The sequence below is a fragment of the Solea senegalensis genome, linkage group LG11 (genome assembly GCF_019176455.1).
Source record: "Solea senegalensis isolate Sse05_10M linkage group LG11, IFAPA_SoseM_1, whole genome shotgun sequence".
NCBI lineage: Eukaryota > Metazoa > Chordata > Actinopteri > Pleuronectiformes > Soleidae > Solea > Solea senegalensis.
This window is the reverse complement of record NC_058031.1, coordinates 192,713-215,133: the sequence shown is the minus strand read 5'-3', so window position 1 is coordinate 215,133 and position 22,421 is coordinate 192,713. Positions and strand designations below refer to the sequence as shown.

The window sequence follows — 22,421 nt, the reverse complement described above, 5'->3', positions numbered from 1 at the left end:
GCGCACCTCCTGCATCCCCTCCCTCCCTTCAGTCCAGCCCCTTCCTCCTCCTTCTCCACCCTCCTCCTCCCCGGCTCTTCTGCTCCTCTGCTCCCTGGGTGTGTGAGCCAGGATAGCCGCTCCTCACAGCGGAGCTCTGGGCTGCAAAGAACCGCAGGGAGACGATGAAGAAGAGAAGCGATGAGATGGAGACGCGACAGGAGTGAGAGCGGGCGCAGGGAGGCGGGCACAGGTGAGCGGTGCTCGGGCACAGGTTTGTGTTTGGCCGCTGCAGAGCTGTCATTTCTGCGGATGCTGGAGAGCGTCGTGCGCATGAATAATGTGAGTTAGGCGCAGGAAACGCGCGGATCTTTGCGTGTTATGTGTTTGTGGTGCAGCTGTAGCGCACGCCGCCAGATGTTTGCGCGCTGCCTTGACATCCTGTGCGTCCATGTTTCTGTGGGAGTGTAACCTCACCAGGCCCCGTGGACATGTTTCCACTCGTGTCAGCGTCACCGCAGCCGTGTTTGGTGCCTCGGTGTCAGAATAACACGTTCGTTTGGTGAATGAATGAATGAATGGGTGAATGGAGGAGCCGCTCTCTGTGCGTCAGTGTCATCCATGTTTGGTAGCAGCAAAGTCGTGACGGTTTGGCTGATGCTGCAGTTTGACCTTGCAGCATTTCTGTTTTTCGTCCTGGGTTGCCAGGTCTGAGTGACAAAACCAGGCCAACAGCATCAAAACCAGCCCCCAGAAACTTAAACCTGGACTAGAACTTAAAAGATACTACAGGCAAACTGCTTTTAAAGGTCCAGTGTGTAACATTTGGCAAGGCCTGTTGTTATTGTTGTCATTTTTTTTGGTTCCATATGTGTTTCTCTATAGTTTTGCCTCATGTTTTCAAACGTATTGTTGTTGTTGCTGTGTGTCACATCATTGTTTCCTCTTTGTGGTTATTTGTGTCTATTTTTATTCATTTTTGTGTCCCTTTTATCATTTTTTGTACCAAAGTTGAGTCTTGTTGTTTATCCCTTTGTAGTGTTTGTGTGTTTCATGTTTCTCGTCTCTTTGTGGATTTTTATATCAGTTTGTATTTTGGGTGTCTTCATTGAGGAGTCTGTTTACTGTTGTTTTGTTGTAGTTTTTGTGTCTTTTTGGTCTTGGTGTAGTGTCTCTTGAAATGTTTGTCTTTGTGTCTGTGGATTTCTGAGTCTCTTGTTGTTATTTGTGTCTCTTTTTATTCATTTTTGTGTCCCTTTTATAGTTGTTCTATCTCTTTGTAGACAGATCTTGTTGTTGTTTATCTCTTAGTAGTTTCAAGTCTTATAGGAGTAGATATTGTTATCATCTCTGTGTCGCTTCTACAAGTCGTTTTGTTTTGCCGTTTCTTATCCTTTGTGTGTCTCTTTGCAGGTTTTTATATTATTTTATACTGAAATGGAGTCTCTTTGTCTTTGTTGTCTGTTATTTGTAGTTTTTTGTTTGTTTATGTGTTGTTTGTGTCTCTTTGTAGATTTTTGTGTGTCATTGTTGAGTCTCATCTCTTGGTTTTTATTTTTGTTCTATCTACAGTTTGTATTTTCATGCATCTTCGTAGTTTTGAGGCTTGTTGTTAATGTCGTCTCTTTGCAGGTTTTTTTTTTGGGGTGAAATTGAGTCTCATCTTGGTTGTCTCTCATTTATAGTCTTTTGCTTGTTTGTAGTTTGTGTCTCTTTATATTAATTTGATTGATTGTCCAACAACAGTCACTTTAAAACAGATATTTAGTCCTGATTGTCTCCTGTCCCTGTGACTGTCGGCCTGTCTTGTAACACTTTTCTCCACACCACACAGACTCCGCAGACTCGGTCCTCTGCTTCAGGGTCACTTTTGTCCTTTACATGAAGGCCATCTTGTCAACAGCGGGTTCTTCCGTCTTTCCTTCACTGTTCACAGCCAATGACAGCAAGTGGCGGACTGATCGTCGCCATGGCGACTTGGCCGTTGTTTGCACAGTGTTGTGTTGGGTGGTGGCAAAATCTCTTATTCTCCACATAACCATTAATTCCACCTCTTTTATTTGTTTTGCGTTTCTCTTGCGTGTGAAGCCTGGAGCCTTCAGTCTCCTCCGGACTGTTGTTGTTGTGTTGCTACTCAAACCATTTTCACTTCATGGAGGAGCGTCATCTCCATCTAAGTGGTTCATCTAAGAGGCAACACACGTGTTTGCACTTTGTCAGAGAGGGTGGTGTTACTCTGAGCTGAGCAGCTGTGAGTGCTTGAAGGTGTGGTTATATGAGGCGCTGATTATTATTTGCCAAGTATTTGCCAATTTTTGTTTATTAATCAAAACTTTAACAAATGTTGCTGAGTCACATTTTTTTCATTCAAAAGTCTTTCAACTCGCAGGTTGTGGGTTCAATTCCCGGCTCTGCTAGTCTACATGCTGATGTGTCCTTGGGCAAGACACTTAACCCCACGTTGCTCCTGATCGCAGCTTTGAGAAGTCATCAAAGAAAGAAAAGTGCTATATAAATACTAGAGTTGATTATTTTCATAATCGATTAATCTGTCGATTATTTTCACGATTCATCAAGTAATCGTTGGTCCATAAATGTCAGAAAAGGCAAAAAAAATGTTGTTCAGTGTTCGTCAAACCTGGATTTTCTTGAATGTCTTGTTTTTGTCAACAAACCAAAATTATTATTTTTTAATGATTTCTTTGTTTAATGGAGCAACGAAACAAGGAAAGATTCACATTTAAGAAGCTAAAACAATCAGAAATCTTGTTTAAATCATGAAAAAAGCTTCAAACTGATTAATCGATTTTCAAAATAGTTGATAATTAATTTAGTTATCGATTAATAATCAATTAATCGAGTAATTGTGTCAGCTCTAATAAATATACAGCATTTACCATTACTGCAGTTAAGTACATGAAATATAGATTGGCTAGTTTAATTTCTTCTATTATTTGTTATGATTAAAGTTTATATTTTATCTGAAAACTCTCTGCCAGAGGACATTTAATATGCTAAGTCCGTAGCTAATGATTAAAATGTACTTTTGTCGTATCACCTTTCCTGATTTGAAATCTTTTAGTTTTCTGCTTTTACCTGATCTTGTTTTTAACAATTACAATTTGTTAGTTGTCCTTTATTTGTGAAGCGCTTTGTAGCTTTGCTTTGAAAAATGCTGCATAAATTAAGATATTACTAATATAATTAATCAGCCCTGCACAAACCATTAATGCTGTTATTTTTATGACAGGTTTTCATAAAGTGTAATATTTTCTGTGCATTTCATCACCTCGCTTGCTTGTCGAATCCAAATATATCACCTGTTCAGCCCTTTATGGCATAAAGTATGTCTAGAATTAGTAGTAGTTTCCATTGTGTTTGCTATTACATTACATGTCATTTAGCAGACGCTTTTATCCACTTACAAAAGTGCATTTAAACATTTGGGTACAAATAAGAGCTAGAAGTAAGTAAGAGCTTCAAGTAGAACAAACTATGAAGTGCTAGTCATAAGTGCGATGAACAAGTTTGTTTTTGCTATAATTGCTACATCACTGTTTTTAGTAAAGAATTATTGCTGCATCTTCATTCTGAACGGAATCTGAGTGAGTGTATTGAGTCTGTGTTTCACCTCCTGTCTCTTGCCACGTGGTTTTAAAGTGATTGAGAACATTGAGTTCCTGTTTTTATCAATGTTTATCTTTGCCTTTGAGGGGGAAAAAGCTCACACAAACATTTTGTAGCTTCACTTAGGCAGTGAAGCTGCTGCTGCTGCTGCTGCTCGTCTCACTAATGACAAACCACTGACACAAGATATTTTGAGCATTTGGCCTCATTAAACGCAGATATGAGGATGTCATTCACATCAGACAGGAGAGTTGTGCCTTTTACCTTGAGGGTTAATTCCTGTCACAAAATCACAATAGTATTTGTCTAGTAAAAGTCTAAATAAAAAGTGTTCACTGGCTTGAGATGAATTATTGGTGGTTATTAGATTAGAGTTTTACAATGTGTTGTTCTGTTTTCCGCCCTCTTTTTTTTCCCTTTTACTCTCTGTAGGTTGTGTTGAATGTTGACATAGTAAAAGCCGTGTTGGTGCTTTATTGCTTTTTTCTGCCGGATCAGAGTGAAGCCACTCTGCGTCTGCTGCAGCACGACGGTGACTCTGCAGAATCTCTGGTCTCTGCACACTGGGAAAACACTAAGTCATTGTTTGTGCTGTGCGTTTGGCCTCTATTTTTTTTAATTTCAACCTCCATTTAGGATGAACTTGATGAATGTGTGACTGCATGATCTTGACTATAGGATACACTCTTTATTCTGGATGTGCACAGAGTGATAGATGCTATGGAAGGAAACTGTTTCCCTTGTTGTCCATTAGACGTGAAGTCACTGTGATGGCTTTTAAAATAAACCAGAGACATTGACTTTCGTCAGCTCAAACTGCCACGGCAACAGTGTTCACATGTCCCTGCATGCATTGCACAAAGGCTCTTAGAATGTCCCACTTTATGTTCTTTATCTTTGTGAAGGAAACTAAAAAGCACACAAAGCTAGCAGGAGTCGCTAACTCTAGAAAAGCCAGAAAGAGCAGGCTACAGGTTACACACCCAGTCCTTGAAATCCTTGAAAGTTTGTAAATTTGCAAATCGCCCTGAATAGACATGGGTCATTAAAAGTGCTTGAATTTCATGCAAGAAAGAAGTGAAGTTGATATTTAGGTAAATATCTCCCTTGTTTGTAACGCCACCTACTGTTTCAAGCCCTGCATTGATTGATACATGTAGACGAGTTCTACGCAGGACAAACGTGGAGTCATAATTATTAGCGGTGTTGTGGACACTGTCCACTGTCTCTCTCCACCGTTGACTTGAGATTGCGTGCAGAACAATGAGCGTGTAAAGCAGAGCGTGCTGCAAATTAATAAAAGTGCACGCCATGGACGAATTTTCCCTCCCATCTTAAGCTGTGTCAGCACATTCTGTCTCTGAATTTGAGGGAACTGGTTTGGAAAGTCTTAGAATTTTATGTCAACCAAGGTCTGGGAACCCTTGTCTTACCTAAATGCCAATTTGAGTTGCCAATTTTGAGTCAGGTGAAATTCATCACACTACCTTAGAGAACATGCAGTCTTGCTCAAAATCATTGTTTTGCCCATAAAGAAATGTGAAATTGATGCCAGTAAACAATATTCTTGTTTGCTGGAAAATGCATAATGAATCCAAAAGATATCATATTGGTGGTAAATAGACAGCCACGGGCTATACAACTTTAAATTCATGTTAATTCCGCCATTCTGGCTTTTTTGCTATTGCCCTTCTTTTCTCTCTCTATCTGCTCCCACTTGCTCCATTCTTAGAAAGTATGCCATCTCGTTCCACTGCAATGCAGATGACAGTCAAATTTACAAGCCTCTTAAAAAGAACGATGCATACTCTGAACTATTTAAATTCTGTGACAAAAAGACATGGTGTGTGATGGTTTTGACACTTTGATACACTTCAGGATCGATTTTAAAATGATTTTATTTTTAAATCCCACCGCCCTACCTCTCTGAGCTTCTACACCCATATTCACCCGCCCTCTCGGGTCATCTGATCAGCTGCTCCTAAGTGTGGCTAAAACAAAGCATGAATGCATGTGGCTCTGTCACAAAGACGAAAAAAAAGGCACCAATACTAACTGGGGATGGCATGATATCACTTTTTCACATCTGATACCCAGCCAACATGTCCATGGTGGGCCCCATAAGGGTTATATTTGGGTTTGTCCATGGTTTCCATGGTGGCACAACCACATGGGCTTTCCATGTTCCAGAAACCATGTGGGACCTACATCATTTGCCCACTTCAAGCCCATACTGAGTTAGTACCCACTTAGTACCCATGTAGCCTGAAAAGGGTATAATGTAGCCATTAGCTTGAAGTGGGCACCATGGGAACCATGCTTGTGACCCATATTGCTAGTCCACATGTAATATAACCCTTCTGTGGCACACATGGACATGCTGTTGTGGACATACCGATAACACGAGTATCTACTGATACGATATCAGTCTGACACAGTCACTTTAAATCTTTCAAACTATGAAGCTGTTAACAACACATATATCGTTAAAGAAAATTTGAAGATGTAATTCTTGAATATTTTTGTCTTTGCAATATCCAATCCAGTGATTTTGACCAGTGTCGGACCGATACAGATAATATCAGCTCATCCATAATGCTAACACATCATCCTACAAACATACACATAATTTTACTAAAAGAAATATATCAGTTTATGTGATATAAGTGTGCAAGTGTGGATATATATATACATATATCAGTGTCACAGCGTTGTGTTTTCGACGTAGCATGAAGCTGCTGACTGGCAGTTTGTGCCCGACAGAGTAAAGCAGTGGCGTGTTCTACCCACAGATGCATTATTTAAATCAGATGAGAGCTTCTTCACTTGGGACATAGTGTACAGGAGGAGAAATCCCTCTGTGTGTGCCTATAAACCTACTCTTCATCCAAGCAGAGGAGCACGAGGCAGAACTGAGATGATGACATGATGACATTTGATCATATTTACAACTGTAGACTTCACTTTAGGGGTCAAAAATATGGCAGGGAGGTCAAGCTTATTCACGTTGTAATGGATGCAAATATACATATTTAGTATGTAAATAAAACTCATTCAAAACTCCATGTTACCTTGCAGTGGTTTCTGAGTGACGTTCCCTGTTGCACTTCTCTTATGTAACAGTGGACAGTGTAATGGTCAGGTGATGCAGGTACAGTTGCATCAGTTGATGACGGGGCACTGCACTGGTGCACAGCTCATCACAGCATCCTGACTCAGCACAGTGACTCGGCACATTATTGATCCCTGCTGACACCGGCAGGCAAGGTTACAAAATGAACATCACTGTTTGTTTTTCAGAAACAGAGCCACTTTTAAAAGGTTATAGTTCCGGGTTTGGTACTGAATGTCCTGTGTTCACCAACGAGGATACAAGAAAAAAGAATATAGAATATGTTTGACCCTTTATCTCGCTGTTATACTGCTTTTTTCAGACGGGAAAATGAAGTTGCTAAACTGCTTACGCTCCTGCACCAAACTCCATAGAGAAAATGATTATTTTTAGCTCACATGGACACAGGGCTGCAGGTCTACTGCTGCCTCTCTTGGAGAATTTTTGTCACATATATCAATCCCAACAAAGGTGTTCAAACACTTTGAAGTCATTAAATAACACATTTGAACTTACTGACAAAGGCGGCAGAGGATCAACAACACCTTTGATGTAAAATTAATGATTTTCTCTATGGACTTTGGTGCAGGGAGTGAATAGTTGATAAGGCAACGCACGTTTCAGTCTGTCTAACAGGTAGATCAATTGGCAAATATGTTCTAAAGTTATTGTAGACTGAAGTTGGGCGTAGATTTTGTCAGGTGAGAATTTTGTAAATTGGTTAAAATATTTTTTTTGTGGTCAGTGTCTCAAGCTAGTTTCCGAGCACTGAGGGCTCACTGGAGGGAGATTGGGGGGACGACTCTGAGCACACACTGTGTGTGTGTGTATGTCTCCTGGTCTAACTACACTGAGTCAGCGCTGCAGACTTCAGGGCTGTCTTACGGTGTTTGCTAGAGCTAGACAACAGATTATTTATAAAAGCTCCTAAGTGTAGCAGGCGTGAGTCACACTTTCCCTCCCACACACGTACACACACGTACACGCACACGCACACACACGCACACACACACACACATCCATCCTCCCTTCCTCACTCCATTCATCGATGACCTGTGAGTTGCGGTTTCCTCAGCATGGACTCATAGAGGAGTTTCACCTCCACAGCGTCTACATCCAAAAACATCACCATCATCATCCATGGAAGTGCTTTACAACATTAGAATTACATAATGAAACAAACTTATCACATTTTAATGCAAATGAAATGCCATTCAAAGGGCTTCATAAGTTATCAACAAAGAAACACAATATAAAAAATGTGTTTAAAATGAATATTTTATGACAAATACATGCAAAAGCTAACACGATTGTGAAATGCAACATTTTTATAAAAAAAAGTTAGATAATAAAAGAAAAAGTAAAAAATAATTGATATTGGGAAATAAATGATATTAACAGTGAAGTTCTAATTAAACAAGATCATTGTGTATAAAACCATAAAAGTATTAAATGCTTCTTAAAAGCTAAAATAATTATGTAGTTTTCTAGATAATCTAATTTTATAATATTATATTTGGAGTCTAATGGCAAAAAATACATAGAAAATTCCATCTAACTTAGTACAGTACAGTAAGACCACCAGATAAAAGGAGTAAAGTGAAATAAAACAAGATAATCAAGAAGTTTGTGCTGTTTGTCTTCTTCAGACACTGCGATGGCATTCATTCATTCATTTGTTCATTTGGACAGCCATAACAAAACCTAACCCTGACTTTAAGCCATCCACAGTTCAAACGCTGCTGCCTCCGTGTCGGTCACATCCAACACTTTTATGTAACAGGCTGCTGAACTTACTGAATGATGTTCTGTTCTGTTCTGTGGTTTCATCTGACGTGACGGGGGTGGAGGTGAAGGACAAGATTCAACCAAGAAAAACGGACAATAAATGCTCAATTTATTGATTTAACATGCTGTTATCTGTTAAAGTAGATGGACTGATTGTCCCTGTGGACTTTGAAAAAGACAGTATGTCATCTGATTTAAGTAATTATCATATTCATAAGATATCATGGACTTAAGCAGGTGTAGATTTTATTTAGTCGACGCTCGTTATTCAAGTCATCAGAAACAACAAAAAAGGAGAACAAAATCTGCCAAAATGAGCCACGTTTTCATACATTCATAGTAGTAAACAAACCCAAAAGGTTTATAATTACAATGTAAGTTGATTAGGTTCTCAATTATATTTCTGTGCCATACATTAGGGTTGAAACATTTTGAAAAAATATCTAAATGCAATTATTTTGACTGTAATTGCGATATGAAAGGGAATGGTAATTTTTACATCATTATTCTCATTTTCATCTGAATCACATATTTAAAATGATTAACTGTGATATTTGTGCAGATCCATGAGAAACAAGGATGTTTTCTTAAGTCTATCTGGACGATATTTGAATGGAAATGGTATTAGTGTCTGTCCTGAGCTGAAAACATGGCTGTCAGCAAAATAACGAGGTTAAACAGATATAAACTGCCGTACCAGATGAGAGTGCACAAGGATTGACACACCAGGTTCACCAGCCGCCTCTGACTCTGTGTGTCTGTTTCTCAGGACATCACTGCTTCTTGCGTGTGGGCGTGGTCACATCATGTCTCTCGTCTGTTTCGCCCTCCAGGCTCCAGGCCGTGACCGGACATCTGAGGAACAGAGAGAGCGAGAGAGACGGACAAAGTGAGGACGAACAAGGCTGTTCTGGCTCCATGTCTGCTCCTGCTCCAGCCAATCGGAGGTCTGCGTCGGGCTCTCGCCGGTACGAATCGCTATGTTGCAATATGCGAGCAGATAACTCTTTGTTTTTCCTGTTTTTTTAGTAACTAAATGAAATGAGTATCAGTCAAACGTGTGCTGGTACCTTGAGTTTCTTTTCTGGTATTTACGGCACATGTTCAGAGGTTTAGGAAACTTTGAACATGTGTGTTTTGTTTCTGTGCATTTTTCAGTTTCTTCACATGAAATCTTTGCTGAAAGATCTGCTCTTAAAATAACTCGGATACTCTCAGTGGTCGACTGTAAACTGACCAGTGAACTGCGACCTGAACGCATGATTGATTGATTGATTGTACGGTATATGGATGTGCTTTCTCCCACAGCTTCTGAACTTCCTGGACCTTTACTGGACCTGGGTTAAAGGATAAGACTGTGATGTTGAGTATTTATGGACTGGAAGGAAACAGTGATGATGTTTCCACCGTCCATTAAGGCATTTATAGACTGGGATGTCGGTGTGAGGGCATTGCAATGCAAACGTATATTGAGTAAAGTCAGAGAAAATCATTAAAATACTTTTTACTTTATACTTTTTAAAGTATATAAAGTTCAGTCTTGTCTATCAATGCTAGGTCCTACACTTCACTCCAACTTGTGACTTAATAATACAACTTTATAATACAAGGTACTCATAGTTAGTGGAATTTATGGTAGCTATGATTTGTGTGCCATTATACTAAAGGAGTTGTAATGGTTTAAGGCTCCAGGGTGGACTTCTGCCCCCATGTGGACTTCTTGGTAATAACCAAAACAGTGCCATCGTCTTTACAAGACTTACTTTTGTCCCTTCTCTCACACAAACGCAGGACGAGGAAGAGAGGCAGTGCTGTCTGCTATGCTAAGTTCTTCTATTAAAGATTTTAGGGCTGCAACTAACAATTATTTTGTCAGTTAATCAATCACTTGTTTAATATGATGTTCTCCAGTGTCTTGTTTTGTCCACAAAGTAATTGAATAATTGTGTCAGCCCTAAAGATTCTGTTTAAATTTACTGTGCTTTGGTTAGTAATGTGTTGATTATGTGTATTGTAGTATTACTCGTCTAGATTGCATCCAGGAAACTTGGAGCTGCACAGTGCAGGAACAGCAGCAGCTGTGATCAGCACATGCAGCCATGTTTTCACTTAGTTGTTTAGAGGAAACACTTGATCTGCTTTGTGTTCTGCTGGCATGACTGTCAGTGGTTCATGACAAGCTGAAATTAATTATTGTTGGATGTTTGATTTAATTATCTACTCCAGGTTTATCCCGTCATTTCAAAATCCTGGAAAGCCAGTTTATCTGGTGGGCCAAATAATCCAAACAATCCAAACAAGTCATTCTACTACAGATCGCCAAAAACCCACCCACATTAACAAGTATGTCAAGTACTGTGAAGTGTTTTATTTTCCTGCAATGGAAACCTTGAAATCTCATGTATACTACGTGTGTTTTTGCAGCTGAATTTACCATTTGACATTTTGTGTTTTCCTTTTATGAGAATGTGCAGTCATCAAGTGTCTGCTTGTCAATCACAGTTCGTTGATCACAGGAAAAATCCTAGAAACTAGAATCCAGAATGTTGGTTCTGGTGGTTTTCTCACCACGATTGGCTCAGTCTGTAGCTGTGGTGTCCTCTCTCTCATGTCTCCTCCTCAGACTCAACCCTCTGAAGGTGCTGCAGCCCAAACGCCACCTGCAGCAAATACTAGCGTCCTCGCCCGTCCCGGTGCCCAAGCCGGCGTCCGGGTCGGATGCTGAGTCGGCGCCTACGGTGGCTACGGCGTCCGTGGCCGTTCCTGTGCCTGCGCCTCTTGCGTGAGACATACTTACTGTTCCATGTCTCAAAGAGCATGATCCATAGCTGTAGCTTTAGCTTCAGCATGCTATGTAGCCACTAAAACAAGGCCATTGGCAACATTACGCTGCCTGTCTGACTTGGACCAGGACTTTTCTCGTTTGCTAAGCTCTGCTGCCCATACTTACCTCTGCTATACTTGTCAGGCATTACATTTTAGTGCTGCATGGCTGCGGTTTATAATAACAGTGAGTGCAAGTTTCCAAAATGAAATTCACTCGCTCTTTCTGAAATAGCCGTTTCTTGATTTCAGAGAGAGAAGCTCCTCACGTGTCAGTTATTCTCAGTAAAGATTGATTTGTAGTGGCTTTGAAATTGGTCATGTCGGTAGCACATTGGCTGCTCAGGAGAAGGTATAGTTCAGGTTTCATGAGGTACTGGACTCAGGGCAGTCTGTGCTGACCATGGCTACATCCACACTACTCCATTTTCATTTTAAAACAAAATTTTTGCTGCTTTATATTAGCCATAACTCAGCTAATAGCGTTGAACGAAAAGCTCTGTTATACTTTCATACATACATACTTTCAGTTTGAGTTTAAACTCATCATTGTACCAGAAATCTATCACTTTTCACTCTTGTTGTTTCTTCCTGAAACTAAGCAAAAGCAACTTGGTTCATGTGAACACCAGTTTACAAAGTTAACAAACAACCAAGTTTAAACAAATAACCAAGTTTTTAGGGTTTTTTTCCCATATGGATTACTTCTGATATAGAGCTAAAGCACTCATCCAAACGCAGAACAATTTTATGTAAAACCATTGTTTTTAAATGAAAATGTAATGTTTATGTAGCCTACGTGTCACTACCTCATACAGTTCTACAAAAAGTAAAAAGTTAATAAATGTAAATAAGCTGCGTGGCCTTAAAAGTAACATTTAAGGAGTTACAAGTGTGGGTCCATGTGTTAGCCGCACATGCTAACACCTGCAGTTTGTGTTAGTGAAAAACAAACACACTGTTTAAACAGGCTAAAGAAGCTAATTCAGTGTTTTTCTCTCACTAGAGTTCAAGGTATGAAGCTTCATCTTAAGAAAAAATAAACAGCTTTGTTATTCCTAAATACAGTAGCTTAGCTGTGATTGGTTGACCTGACCTAAGTTCTATGTCACTTTGCAGTATTTATGTTTAACAGCAACAAACCAGGGAAATTTACATGTAAACAGTCATGGCAGTATTTGTAGTAGATTTGTAGACTTATTACAAACCGTTTGGTCCTGGTTTTCTGTAACCTTTGGTAGTATGTAGTTGTGTGTTAGCGGCTACATGCATGCTACAAATAGCTCTGCTATTTCACTGTGGAAGCATACTGTGATCACAAGTGATCACTGGTGTCACGATAACTGCTTGATCAAAAGCACCATGGGTTTTTTTTTGTTCGTTTTTTTGTTTAGATTTTTGTACAAACACCAGTTTTCAGTCTCACAGCTGGTGACAAACACTGATATTGTCTGAAATTACAATGGAATCTTCACTGTTAAAAGTGTTTCCCAGACTACTTATATGGGGACCCACTTTTTAAAGATACCAAACAATTGTGATAAAAGCAAATTTGTGCATAATGTAGTAAATATTTGTAAATTTGAATTTAATTTAATTTGTAAATAAATGATTTCTAAGAATTGATAAATGGATTACAACTTCATTTTATGCATGTTATTCAAAGATATACATTTAAATTGGTAAAATTCTGTTTGGGACCTATCTGTGGGTACTGACCCAGTCTTTGGGAATCACTTCTCTAAAGCACTGATCACGATCTCCACAGCTCAGTACACCACCTGACTCCTGAGAAACACAGCCACAAACTACATCCACCACATGGACAGGACTGTCACACCTTCAACCAGGGGTTCTCAAACTTTGTGGATTCAGAGGAGACATTCCAACTCATAATCGTAACATTTATTTTGTTACATTCAATAGAAAACATCTCGAAACACCTGCTACAAAACTTGATTACGAGAGAGCTGTCACACTTTAGTGCTTCGTAACCAACTTTCATCTCTCTCCAGATTTGTCCCAATAAACCTGATCTCAGTGTCCTCAACTTTATAAAATAAACTGCACTCACAGCTATTTCCAATCCAAGTAAAGATCTGGTTGGATGCGAGTGTGAGATTGACAAATGTTTAAAAGTCAATTGAGTAGTATGAAGTGGAATTTGTTGCAGACCTACTTGTCCAATTCCCAAGTCTGTCAGGGAACTGCAGTGGCCATCAGAAAGAACTTGCTAAGTGCAATATTTCTACCTCTTGCATTTCTTATCCGAACATCAAAGTTGGCACTGCACACACTGGTGTCCTTGGAAATTCACCTGCCAAGTGAAGTTGAAGCCTGTCAAAGAAACCGTTGGACAGTACTTCTTCCTCCATCTTTTAAAATTTTTGCTTGATATTTTTTTGGGGAAAAACATTCTTAACCATCAATATTTTAATTAACAAATTAAGGCGCTCTAAAGTAAACCGTCCCTGCACTTCTTAAGTTGGACAGATATCTTGATGTATCATGATATTATTGGTATCGTGGGCCATGTATCACGTATCGTATTGTGAGGTACCTTGTGATTCACAACACAGCTATGTAGTATATTTTATTTCTGCCAATAAACATTACACACTGAACCTTAACTCAAACTTAAACAAACAGCCAAGCATTTTTACCAACACAGTTTCACATCAATCATCCTGAAGTCTGAATATCTCCTCAAACGTTTTTTCTGCCCAGTTTTATCATTTTTTTGTGAAATCATGAATCATTTTTCCCTGGGCCCCAACTGTCCTAAAATCTGTTTATTCCGTCCTTTTCCAGATCCACTGCTTCAGCTGCCTTTTTATTTGTTATTGTCTTGGCTTGTTGTCATGTATTGATCCTTGGAGAGCGACCGGGTAATCAATAACTGGCCTCCATCCCTCCCTCCCTCCCTGACACAGGACACATTCACTCAGCAAATCTTTTGGCAGAAGTTTGTGGAAGTATGTGATACAAAACTATATGAGAGAAAATTTGACGTCATGTTTTGGAGTTCTTGTGTCCTGTGTGCAGATCCTCCGTGGCTGCTCTGATTGGCCCTGCTTTTCCTCTCCTCCCACTGTGGAGGCCAGTGAATGGGCAACATGTCGTGTCTTTTTAGAGTAAAAGATCGTAGAGTTGGGGCGATATCCGAAATCTGACACCATGAATACCCTCTCCACATTTTCCAATAGTTTACAGTAATATTGACACTATAGAATATAAACACAATAAAAAGTAGTAATAAACAAACAAACAAAACCGGTACAGTATCAATGTATATTGATTGGGAACGTTTAATTTTACATTTATATAACTGACAGTTTTTGGCAGTTTGCTCACGGCGCCATATTCGCAGGAAAGTCTCCTGAAAAATGCACGGCACCAGTGGCAACGTCAGGCTTTCGTGCACTTTAGATCCATGGAGATCAAGCAATATATTACTGAACCTGACCGACCAGAATATATAGGATCCTTTTAATTCCCCCGGGTGATTTGCACGAGTCTGGAAACAGCTGGAGTGGACATTGTTCCAGACCTGCAGCTTTAACCACATCTTCTTATTATTATATGATATGGTGTAATACTGTGTTATCGCCCGACCCTAGCTTATTAACAGTGTTTACTGCAGTTGCCCATCACAGATCACACTCTGTTATTAATATAAGATATAACTGCACTGTCACCCTCAATAATGTTATTTCAGCAGGTTGTAGCATTGATTAGGTGGTGTGGTTATTTTTACTTTACTGGTCTACAGACCAAATGTTTGGTGTGTTTTATAAACATCGTGTGTGTTTTATCACTACAGCATGATATGACTTTTCACAAAGGATTTTGCAAACAACACTATAAGGGATAAAACGCTATGAAGACAACAGGTGTTACATTTGATAACAAGAAATTATTATAATTATACTTTTCCTCAAAATGTCAAGAGAGATTTAGTAAATTTAAACATGTAAATGAATATCACTTTGTTTCAGCACATGTGTTCTTCACAAGCTGTAGTTTAGATTCTAAACAGATTGGATTTCTTTTATTTAGGTATTTATTTTTAGGAGGCTGTATTAGCCATAAAACTCCTTTAACCTTTATTTAAGCAGATGAAACCCCTTGAGATCAAATTTCTTTTCCAGTGGTGACCTGGCCAAGAGGTCAGCAGCACACGTCATGGAAGTACTACAGATTTAGGAGACAGGTTGCAAACTAATTACACTAGTTTAACACTGACGTTTAAAGTGCAGGCGTTGAGGTCACAGGAATAATTAAAAAAACACAGGCACTGTGGTCAGATGTTTTCAATTCAGTCTGGATAGTGTTCCGTGCACAGGGAGCAGCGAAGCTGAACGCTCTTTTCCCCCATTTCTGTTCTAACACGGGGAACAGAGAACGTCACACAATTGAAGGGCGTCGTGGCTGAAGAATGAAGCTCAGAGAATTAATGCTAAATGCTTTTTTTCTGGCTCCACTCATCAGTGAATCTCAGAACATTAATATATGTATCTCAGGATGCAGTTGTAGTTGTTTGTATTCTGTGCCAGTCACTGCAAACCACTTCAACTACATCAATGAGAATCCAGAGAGAAGCCGGTGATATGAAGCCACCATGTCTTTCCTCTGGTAAAAACCAGCGTTCTCAGGTCTCTTCAGTCTGTGAATGCTTGTTGATGTTTGGCGTCTGCACTGGCTGCTGCTCAGACTGGAAGAATATGCTTTCTTCAGGTGTTCTCCTCTGTGGTTTAACACCCTGTTGTTTCTACCTGGTCAGGTTTGACTACTGCAGGTTCATAGAGCTAGACTACGTTCCCATGGAGACAGGCTATATGGTCTCAATGCGTCCGACTAAAGGCTTTGCATCATCATCGACATCATCGCCCAGGTCGCCAAGTAAAGGATACACGTCCACTAAGTCTCCTGACCGACACGGCCGCTCCACAAACTCTCCCTCCACCTCTCTTTCTCGGTCTGTTCTTTTCTGTTGGCTCGGTGTTGTTGATCCTCTGAAGCATGGGAATGATGTTGTGAAAAAAAGGCATGGGACGATATCAGAATGTCATGATTGTCCTCAACAATACAACTGCAAATCAGTTTTTGAGTAATTTTTAGGAGGTAGTAATCATAGAAATGCACAAAAATGAATGAATGAAGCACAAGAACATAAATAAAAAACTGCTATAAAAATGTAAGGACAAATTTTATTTTATTTTATTTTTTACAGAAGTTTGTGATGTTATTAACATCCCAAAAACATGTTACTAATGTATCAAAATAAATCAAATGCAAAAAAATGTTTGTTCCTAGAACATCATTTGCGTAAAAAATAATACAACATTTTGTAATGTTAGAAAAACATGTCACTTATATTACCTATATATTACTAAATTAATCATCAACTACCGATATTTTAATAATCAATTATTTGGTTTTCTTTTCTTTTGTTCTTTCACATTTTTAGCTTCTTAAATTTAATATTTTTCTGGTTTCAAGTCATTTGAGAACATCATCATTTCCAGGTTTGGTAAACACTGATCAACATTTTTCAGCATTTTATAGACAAAATAAGTACTCGATTAACCAAGAAAACAATAGTGAGTTGCAGCTCTAAATGTGACAATAAACACTGTTTTTACTGTTTTTTTTAGTGAACAACAGTAAAAACAAGAATCTTAATCTATGTAAGATAATTGTAATTTAGTAGGTCGTGGAATGACTTTAAAGATGCAGCTCCCCCTTGTGGCATTTTAAAATAAATCACTAGGCTTTTATATTGGCGAGCTAGACCGCATTTTTCACAATTCTCCTGATAATGTTAATTCAATAAAATGCACTTATCACGAGTGTTCATCAATGCACTTATCACAAGTGTTTATCGCGATGCATGATAACATCGTATATTGTCCCATCCCTCACTGTGACATGATGTTTTGTTATGAACTGTCTCCACAGCATCGTCTTGTCCGACCCATCACTCTTCTTCTAGTCGTTTTTTTCACTCCTCTGTTCTTCATTTTATCTCCTGATGGAAGCCTCTCTTTTTTTCCGGTTATGTCACTGAATGTGTCATTTCTACTACTTGGTTTGGTTTTCATCTTTGCAGAGCACATGGACTTTCTATGTGTGTTCTTGTTTCTCAGACAGAAGTGTGTTCTTGGTGTTGAACTTGCATGTTTGGAGATCTGGACTGAAATTGACTCCATCTATTCATGTGTTTTTGTTGTTTTTTTTCCTGCTTATGGACAGCGTCATGGTGGTTTGGAGTTCAGTGTCAACTCAGTGTGTGGTTCTCTGGTGTCGCAGTGAACACATTAACATGTCCCCTCCTCTTACTTTGGACCAGGCGGACACAGGCCACCCCCAGCAATAGAGATCCCCATGGCAACGCCTCCGTTAGCAGCAACTCGGGCTCTTGTAAAGGCAGCGACTGCAGCCCCACCAAAGGGTGAGACATTCGCCTCCTCTGCAATGAATACATGATGAAGTTTCCAAATGCAGGATTTAGTGTAAAGAAAAAGATAAAATATGAAGATAAAATATGTACCATGTTCACAAAATACTGATTATTGGCCATGAAATGGTTATAACCCGAGTGCTATTTACTAATTTATGATCACCAAATATGTATACAGGATTTTGACCTACTTTAGAGAGGGTAAACAAAGTTGCAGTGATGGGCAGACTGGGCAATGAACATCAAAGATATTCTCAGAAATATAATATAAGTCCAGACCAAGTTGCCTGAGAAAATATCACGCTCTCAAAGAAACACCATCATCGCCAACATTAAAATACAGCGATGTAAATAAAACCGAGCAGGAGTCAGCAACGGACTTTTCGCAGGAGGCAGATTTCCTAATCATCAATCATCAGCCTCCTCGTCCTCACGTATACTTCACACACTGGTATAGTGAAATTAACCCCCCACCCCCCAGCAGTGGTTGGTAAGATTTCCAACCACATTGGAACAAAAGTTTCTGCTGAAATTGGTGCTAAAATGGCCACATATTTCACATGGTTTTGACTAATTCAAATATTTTTTATTTTCTATTCCTATGTAAATGTAATTAGCCCGATAATCAGACTGTAGTGCTTTTTTACTTTAATTATCTAAATCACTGAACAAGATGTGGGCAGCAGTTCAGAGACCTGGACCATCTTATTTAGTGTGCTGGTGTATTTTTGTCTGGTCCAATGTCAAGTTTATGGTCACAGCTTTACCCTCAAATGGCCAAACAAATATTTCAATAGTTTTCAGGTATTCGCTCCATACTGCCCAGTTTGTTCATTACCAAAAATGGTGCTGCCGTATACGATGTCTTATCTCGTAATGTTCCTGTCCTGTGTGCTCTAGACGCCACCAGAAGTACACGTCGTGTACAGACAACCATGGCATCCGGCCTCCTCCACCGGAGCAATACCTCACGCCCCTGCAGCAGAAAGAGGTGTGTATCCGACACCTGCGGGCCAGGCTAAAAGAAACCATCAACACACTGCAAGACAGGTGAGATACGGAGACAGGAGAAGACATCAATAAAATCTGTGCCGAAAGAATAGTTAGTAGAGTTTCCCTTTGCTAAATCTACACTATCCTTCCTTCACCCTTGTCCCATGCCCAATCTTACTTTCTCAGGGACACAGAGATAGATGAGTTGAGGGGACGGCTGTACAGGATGCAGGAGGACTGGGTTGAGGAGGAGTGTCACCGTGTGGAGGCTCAGCTGGCTCTGAAGGAGGCGCGTCAGGAGATCCAGCAGCTCAAACAGGCTGTGGACACCGTCCGCACCAGGCTCAGTGACGCAGGTGGGCTCAGTGGGGACGTGGGGGTCCAGAAGTACTTCCAGGATATCAACACACAGAACCACAAGCTCGAGAACCTCTTGCTCAATATGGAGTTGGCCCAGGCTGGATTAGCCAAAGAGGGGGAAGCCATGGGCTTTCGGACCCGTGTTGGTGGTTCGGCACCAGCGTCGGTATCAGGGGAAAGTCCTGGAGCAATACCCAAACTGGCAGTAGGAGGGAGAGGGTCTTGTTCCTGTGATGGTTCCCCTGCTCGGTCTCTGACCCGGAGCTCCACCTACACTAAACTCACTGATCAGGCGTTGGCAGACCAGAATGGCAATGGGCAGGATTTTCCCTGTCTGTCAGGCGATGGCACCCAGGACAGTGGGTTTGTGTGCTGTGGAGAGAGCGGCGTTCCCAGCCGAGCAGACCTGCTGCTGGAGGCCGCCTTCCTCTCTGAGGAAACGGCATCTTTACTCAACTCCTACACACAGGCCTTCTCTCAGTCCTTACCCCACTCTCTACCCAACTCACTGCCTCACACCTACTCCCATACCTTACCTCGTTCTTTCCCTCACAATTTGTCCCACTCTGTTCCCCACACTATGCCGCACTCCTCCACCTATGAGAAGCTGTGCACAGGAGATCGGCTGGTGCCCTTGCGTTGTGGCCTGGGTGGAGTGAGCTGCATGAGTCACCCATGCCTGTCCCACCACCATCTGTACCTGCACCCCTTGAGGGAAGCAGGCATTCAGACTGAAAGCTGCCCAATCCCGGCGACAGCAGGTTACCCATCTGATCTGGACACCATTGCAGAGCAACGCACTTTCCGCTCCCAAGGCTGCAGCCCCACCTCCACCTGGATTTCTGATGATGGGGGAGAGGAGGATCTGGACTCCATCACCACCACAACTTCAATAACCACAGCGACAATAATGAGTACAGCAACAGAACCAATCCCAGTTTCCAAAACACCTGTAGTCCCTCCGCTACCACGGTCTGCTACTGTGGCGTGTTCCATGGAGAGACCTTTGTGTAGAGGGATGGAAAAACAGGAGATGGAAGACAGAGAGAAAGAAGCTGAGGCAACCGAGACGCAGAGTGAGGAATTAGTGATCAATCTGGAGAATGAAGAGCAGCAGAGAGCCTCAGTGGAAGGTGATGAGGTGGAAGATCAATGTCTTGTGGAGGAAGCCATGTCAGTAGAACTGTGCGATTTCGCAGAGACATCACCTGGGATGCAGGGTGAGCTAAAATTTGCAAGTTGCTGTGGAGAAACCAGGCAGGATGGAACAATAATGAAAAACCTTGGCACGGAAGAAGTTGATTCTTCAGCGGGATCCTCTCAGGTCGAGACAATTATCGGAGTATCACCCAGTGTAGAACAGCCTCATACCTCCCAGCCACAAAGATCTATGTCCCACGAGGAGATAGCTGGTGTCACTGTGGTGGAAGTGCACGATGACAATGAAACTCAAGAACAGAGCACAGCAGGGGGCGCCGCAGCAGAGGAGGGAGAGTCATCGGACTCTGGGATGATCCAGAAAAGCTACTGGAGTCGTCACTTCCTCATTGACCTGCTCGCTGTGGCCATCCCGGTGGTGCCAACGGTGGCGTGGCTGTGCCGCGGTCCAGTCCGTGGTGGTCAGCCCATGTACCACATCGGGTCGCTGCTGCGAGGCTGCTGCACTGTGGCACTGCACTCGCTGCGCAGGGGAGGAGGGCTGAGGCATTACCCCGCGGGCGGGGGAGACTTGGGTGGATCACTAATATAAGAAAAGAACATGTTCAGCACTTCTTTGGTCCCTAAAATGGAACCTGTCCTGTTTTGAGTCTTTATCTTCTGCTGGATGAAAGAGGGATGTGAGGAGGTGGAGAAATGGTGGTGGTTGTGAGTCGAGGGAAATGATGGAGGCACCAGGAACAGGAAATTAACGTTTCTGACTAAGACTTCTGACCACATGTGTAACCTGTTGCTGTGAGTAGGGAAGTGTAATAATGTCACGCCAGAAAAATATAGATGAATCAGTATCACATTATAACGTGAAAAGTTGTTTTTCACAAAATACTATCCTGTTTTCACTTCTTCTTTGTTCAGTGAATACAAAGCAATACTAAGAAAGTCAAAGACAAAATAATTCAAAGTAAATAAATTAACAATACAAAACATAGTAGTAATAATTATGATACTACTTGTAATATGTATATATGCAGAAATACAAAGAACATCAATCCACAACACATATTTTAAAACATGAAAAAGTGCAACAAATATAATATAATGGGCAATCATTTCCAGACAAAAATAGATAAGTAAAACTAAAACAAATGATATAATATAAATAAAAATATAAAATAATGGACTGACATACCAAGTACCTAAATGACATTACTATAGCATGAAATGTTTCACATTATAATGAAATAAGTTGGTGTTATATGCTGTATTATGCAGTTGTATTATGCTCTCTACAAAAACACTTGCTATTGAGATCATTTTATGTTAAGATGTGATACAGTTGTGTGTGATTATAATGTGAAAAACACAGTTTAAGCTTCAAACCTTTCACGTTATTGTGTGACACTGATGAAGTTTTGTTTTTCTGGCACGGCTGTGATGGTCCGGCTATTGTTACTAACAAAATTTCTGCTAACATTTTCTCAAATGAATGATCTTTGTTTGGATGTTTGACGCTGATTGTCGTGTTTTTAAGTTCATGGGAAAATGTTAATGATCAGTCAAATCCATAAATCTCGGTGAGAAGGATTAGGACCAAAAATTAAAAAATAAAAAAGCCAGAATTTTTTCCAGGAAATCAAAACACAGAACCACAAGCTCGAGAACCTCTTGCTCATTATGGAGTTGGCCCAGGCTGGATTAGCCAAAGAGGGGAAAGCCATGGGCTTTCAGACCAGTGTTGGCGGTTCGGCACCAGCATAAAAATTTTAAAATAAAAAAGCCAGATTTATTTCTTGTCAGGAGTCTGGGTTGTGTATCAGGGTTTAGGGATCATATTTGGGATAAGGGTGTTGTCTTTGTGTGCGTGTTTCAGAGGATTTGATGAAGGACCTTTGCTAAACTGGTGCAGAAGTTGATCTATCATTCATTCATTTGAGGGTCACAGTCATAGTCTGCATGTGTTTGGACTGTGGGGCGGAAGCTGAAGAAAATCCCTATACCCACCCCTGGAATTCAAACTGGGGACCTTCTTGCTGTGAGGCGACAGTGCCACCCACCATCCTACCGTGTAAAAAGCCAAAATCCTCTGACTATCAAAGACTTTTGAGCCAATTGTGGATG

The 22,421-nt window shown here is 40.6% G+C and overlaps 1 protein-coding gene across 3 annotated transcripts; it reads left to right on the top strand.

Annotated features, from left to right (window-relative positions):
- Window positions 1-69: 69 nt before the first annotated feature.
- snphb (syntaphilin b) lies at window positions 70-22,089 on the top strand. 3 transcript variants are annotated; one of them, XM_044039409.1, is made up of 6 exons: window positions 70-232; window positions 9,340-9,474; window positions 16,113-16,307; window positions 17,682-17,783; window positions 18,693-18,842; window positions 18,972-22,089. In XM_044039409.1, exons 2-6 carry the CDS (start codon window positions 9,425-9,427, stop codon window positions 20,893-20,895), a joined length of 2,421 nt encoding a protein of 806 aa, XP_043895344.1. In that variant the 5' UTR covers window positions 70-232; window positions 9,340-9,424; the 3' UTR covers window positions 20,896-22,089. The 3 variants fall into 3 exon arrangements, with proteins under 3 accessions (XP_043895344.1, XP_043895345.1, XP_043895343.1); XM_044039410.1 differs by lacking the exon at window positions 16,113-16,307; XM_044039408.1 differs by lacking the exons at window positions 70-232; window positions 9,340-9,474 and having other exon boundaries at window positions 15,973-16,307.
- The last annotated feature ends 332 nt before the right edge of the window (window positions 22,090-22,421 follow it).

Coding starts and splice junctions, on each gene's coding strand:
- snphb (XM_044039408.1), top strand. CDS start 16,012: ATGTTTGGCGTCTGCACTGGCTGCTGCTCAGACTGGAAGAATATGCTT. Junction 16,308..17,681: donor CCCTCCACCTCTCTTTCTCG/GTCTGTTCTTTT, acceptor ACTTTGGACCAG/GCGGACACAGGCCACCCCCA. Junction 18,843..18,971: donor ATCAACACACTGCAAGACAG/GTGAGATACGGA, acceptor TTACTTTCTCAG/GGACACAGAGATAGATGAGT.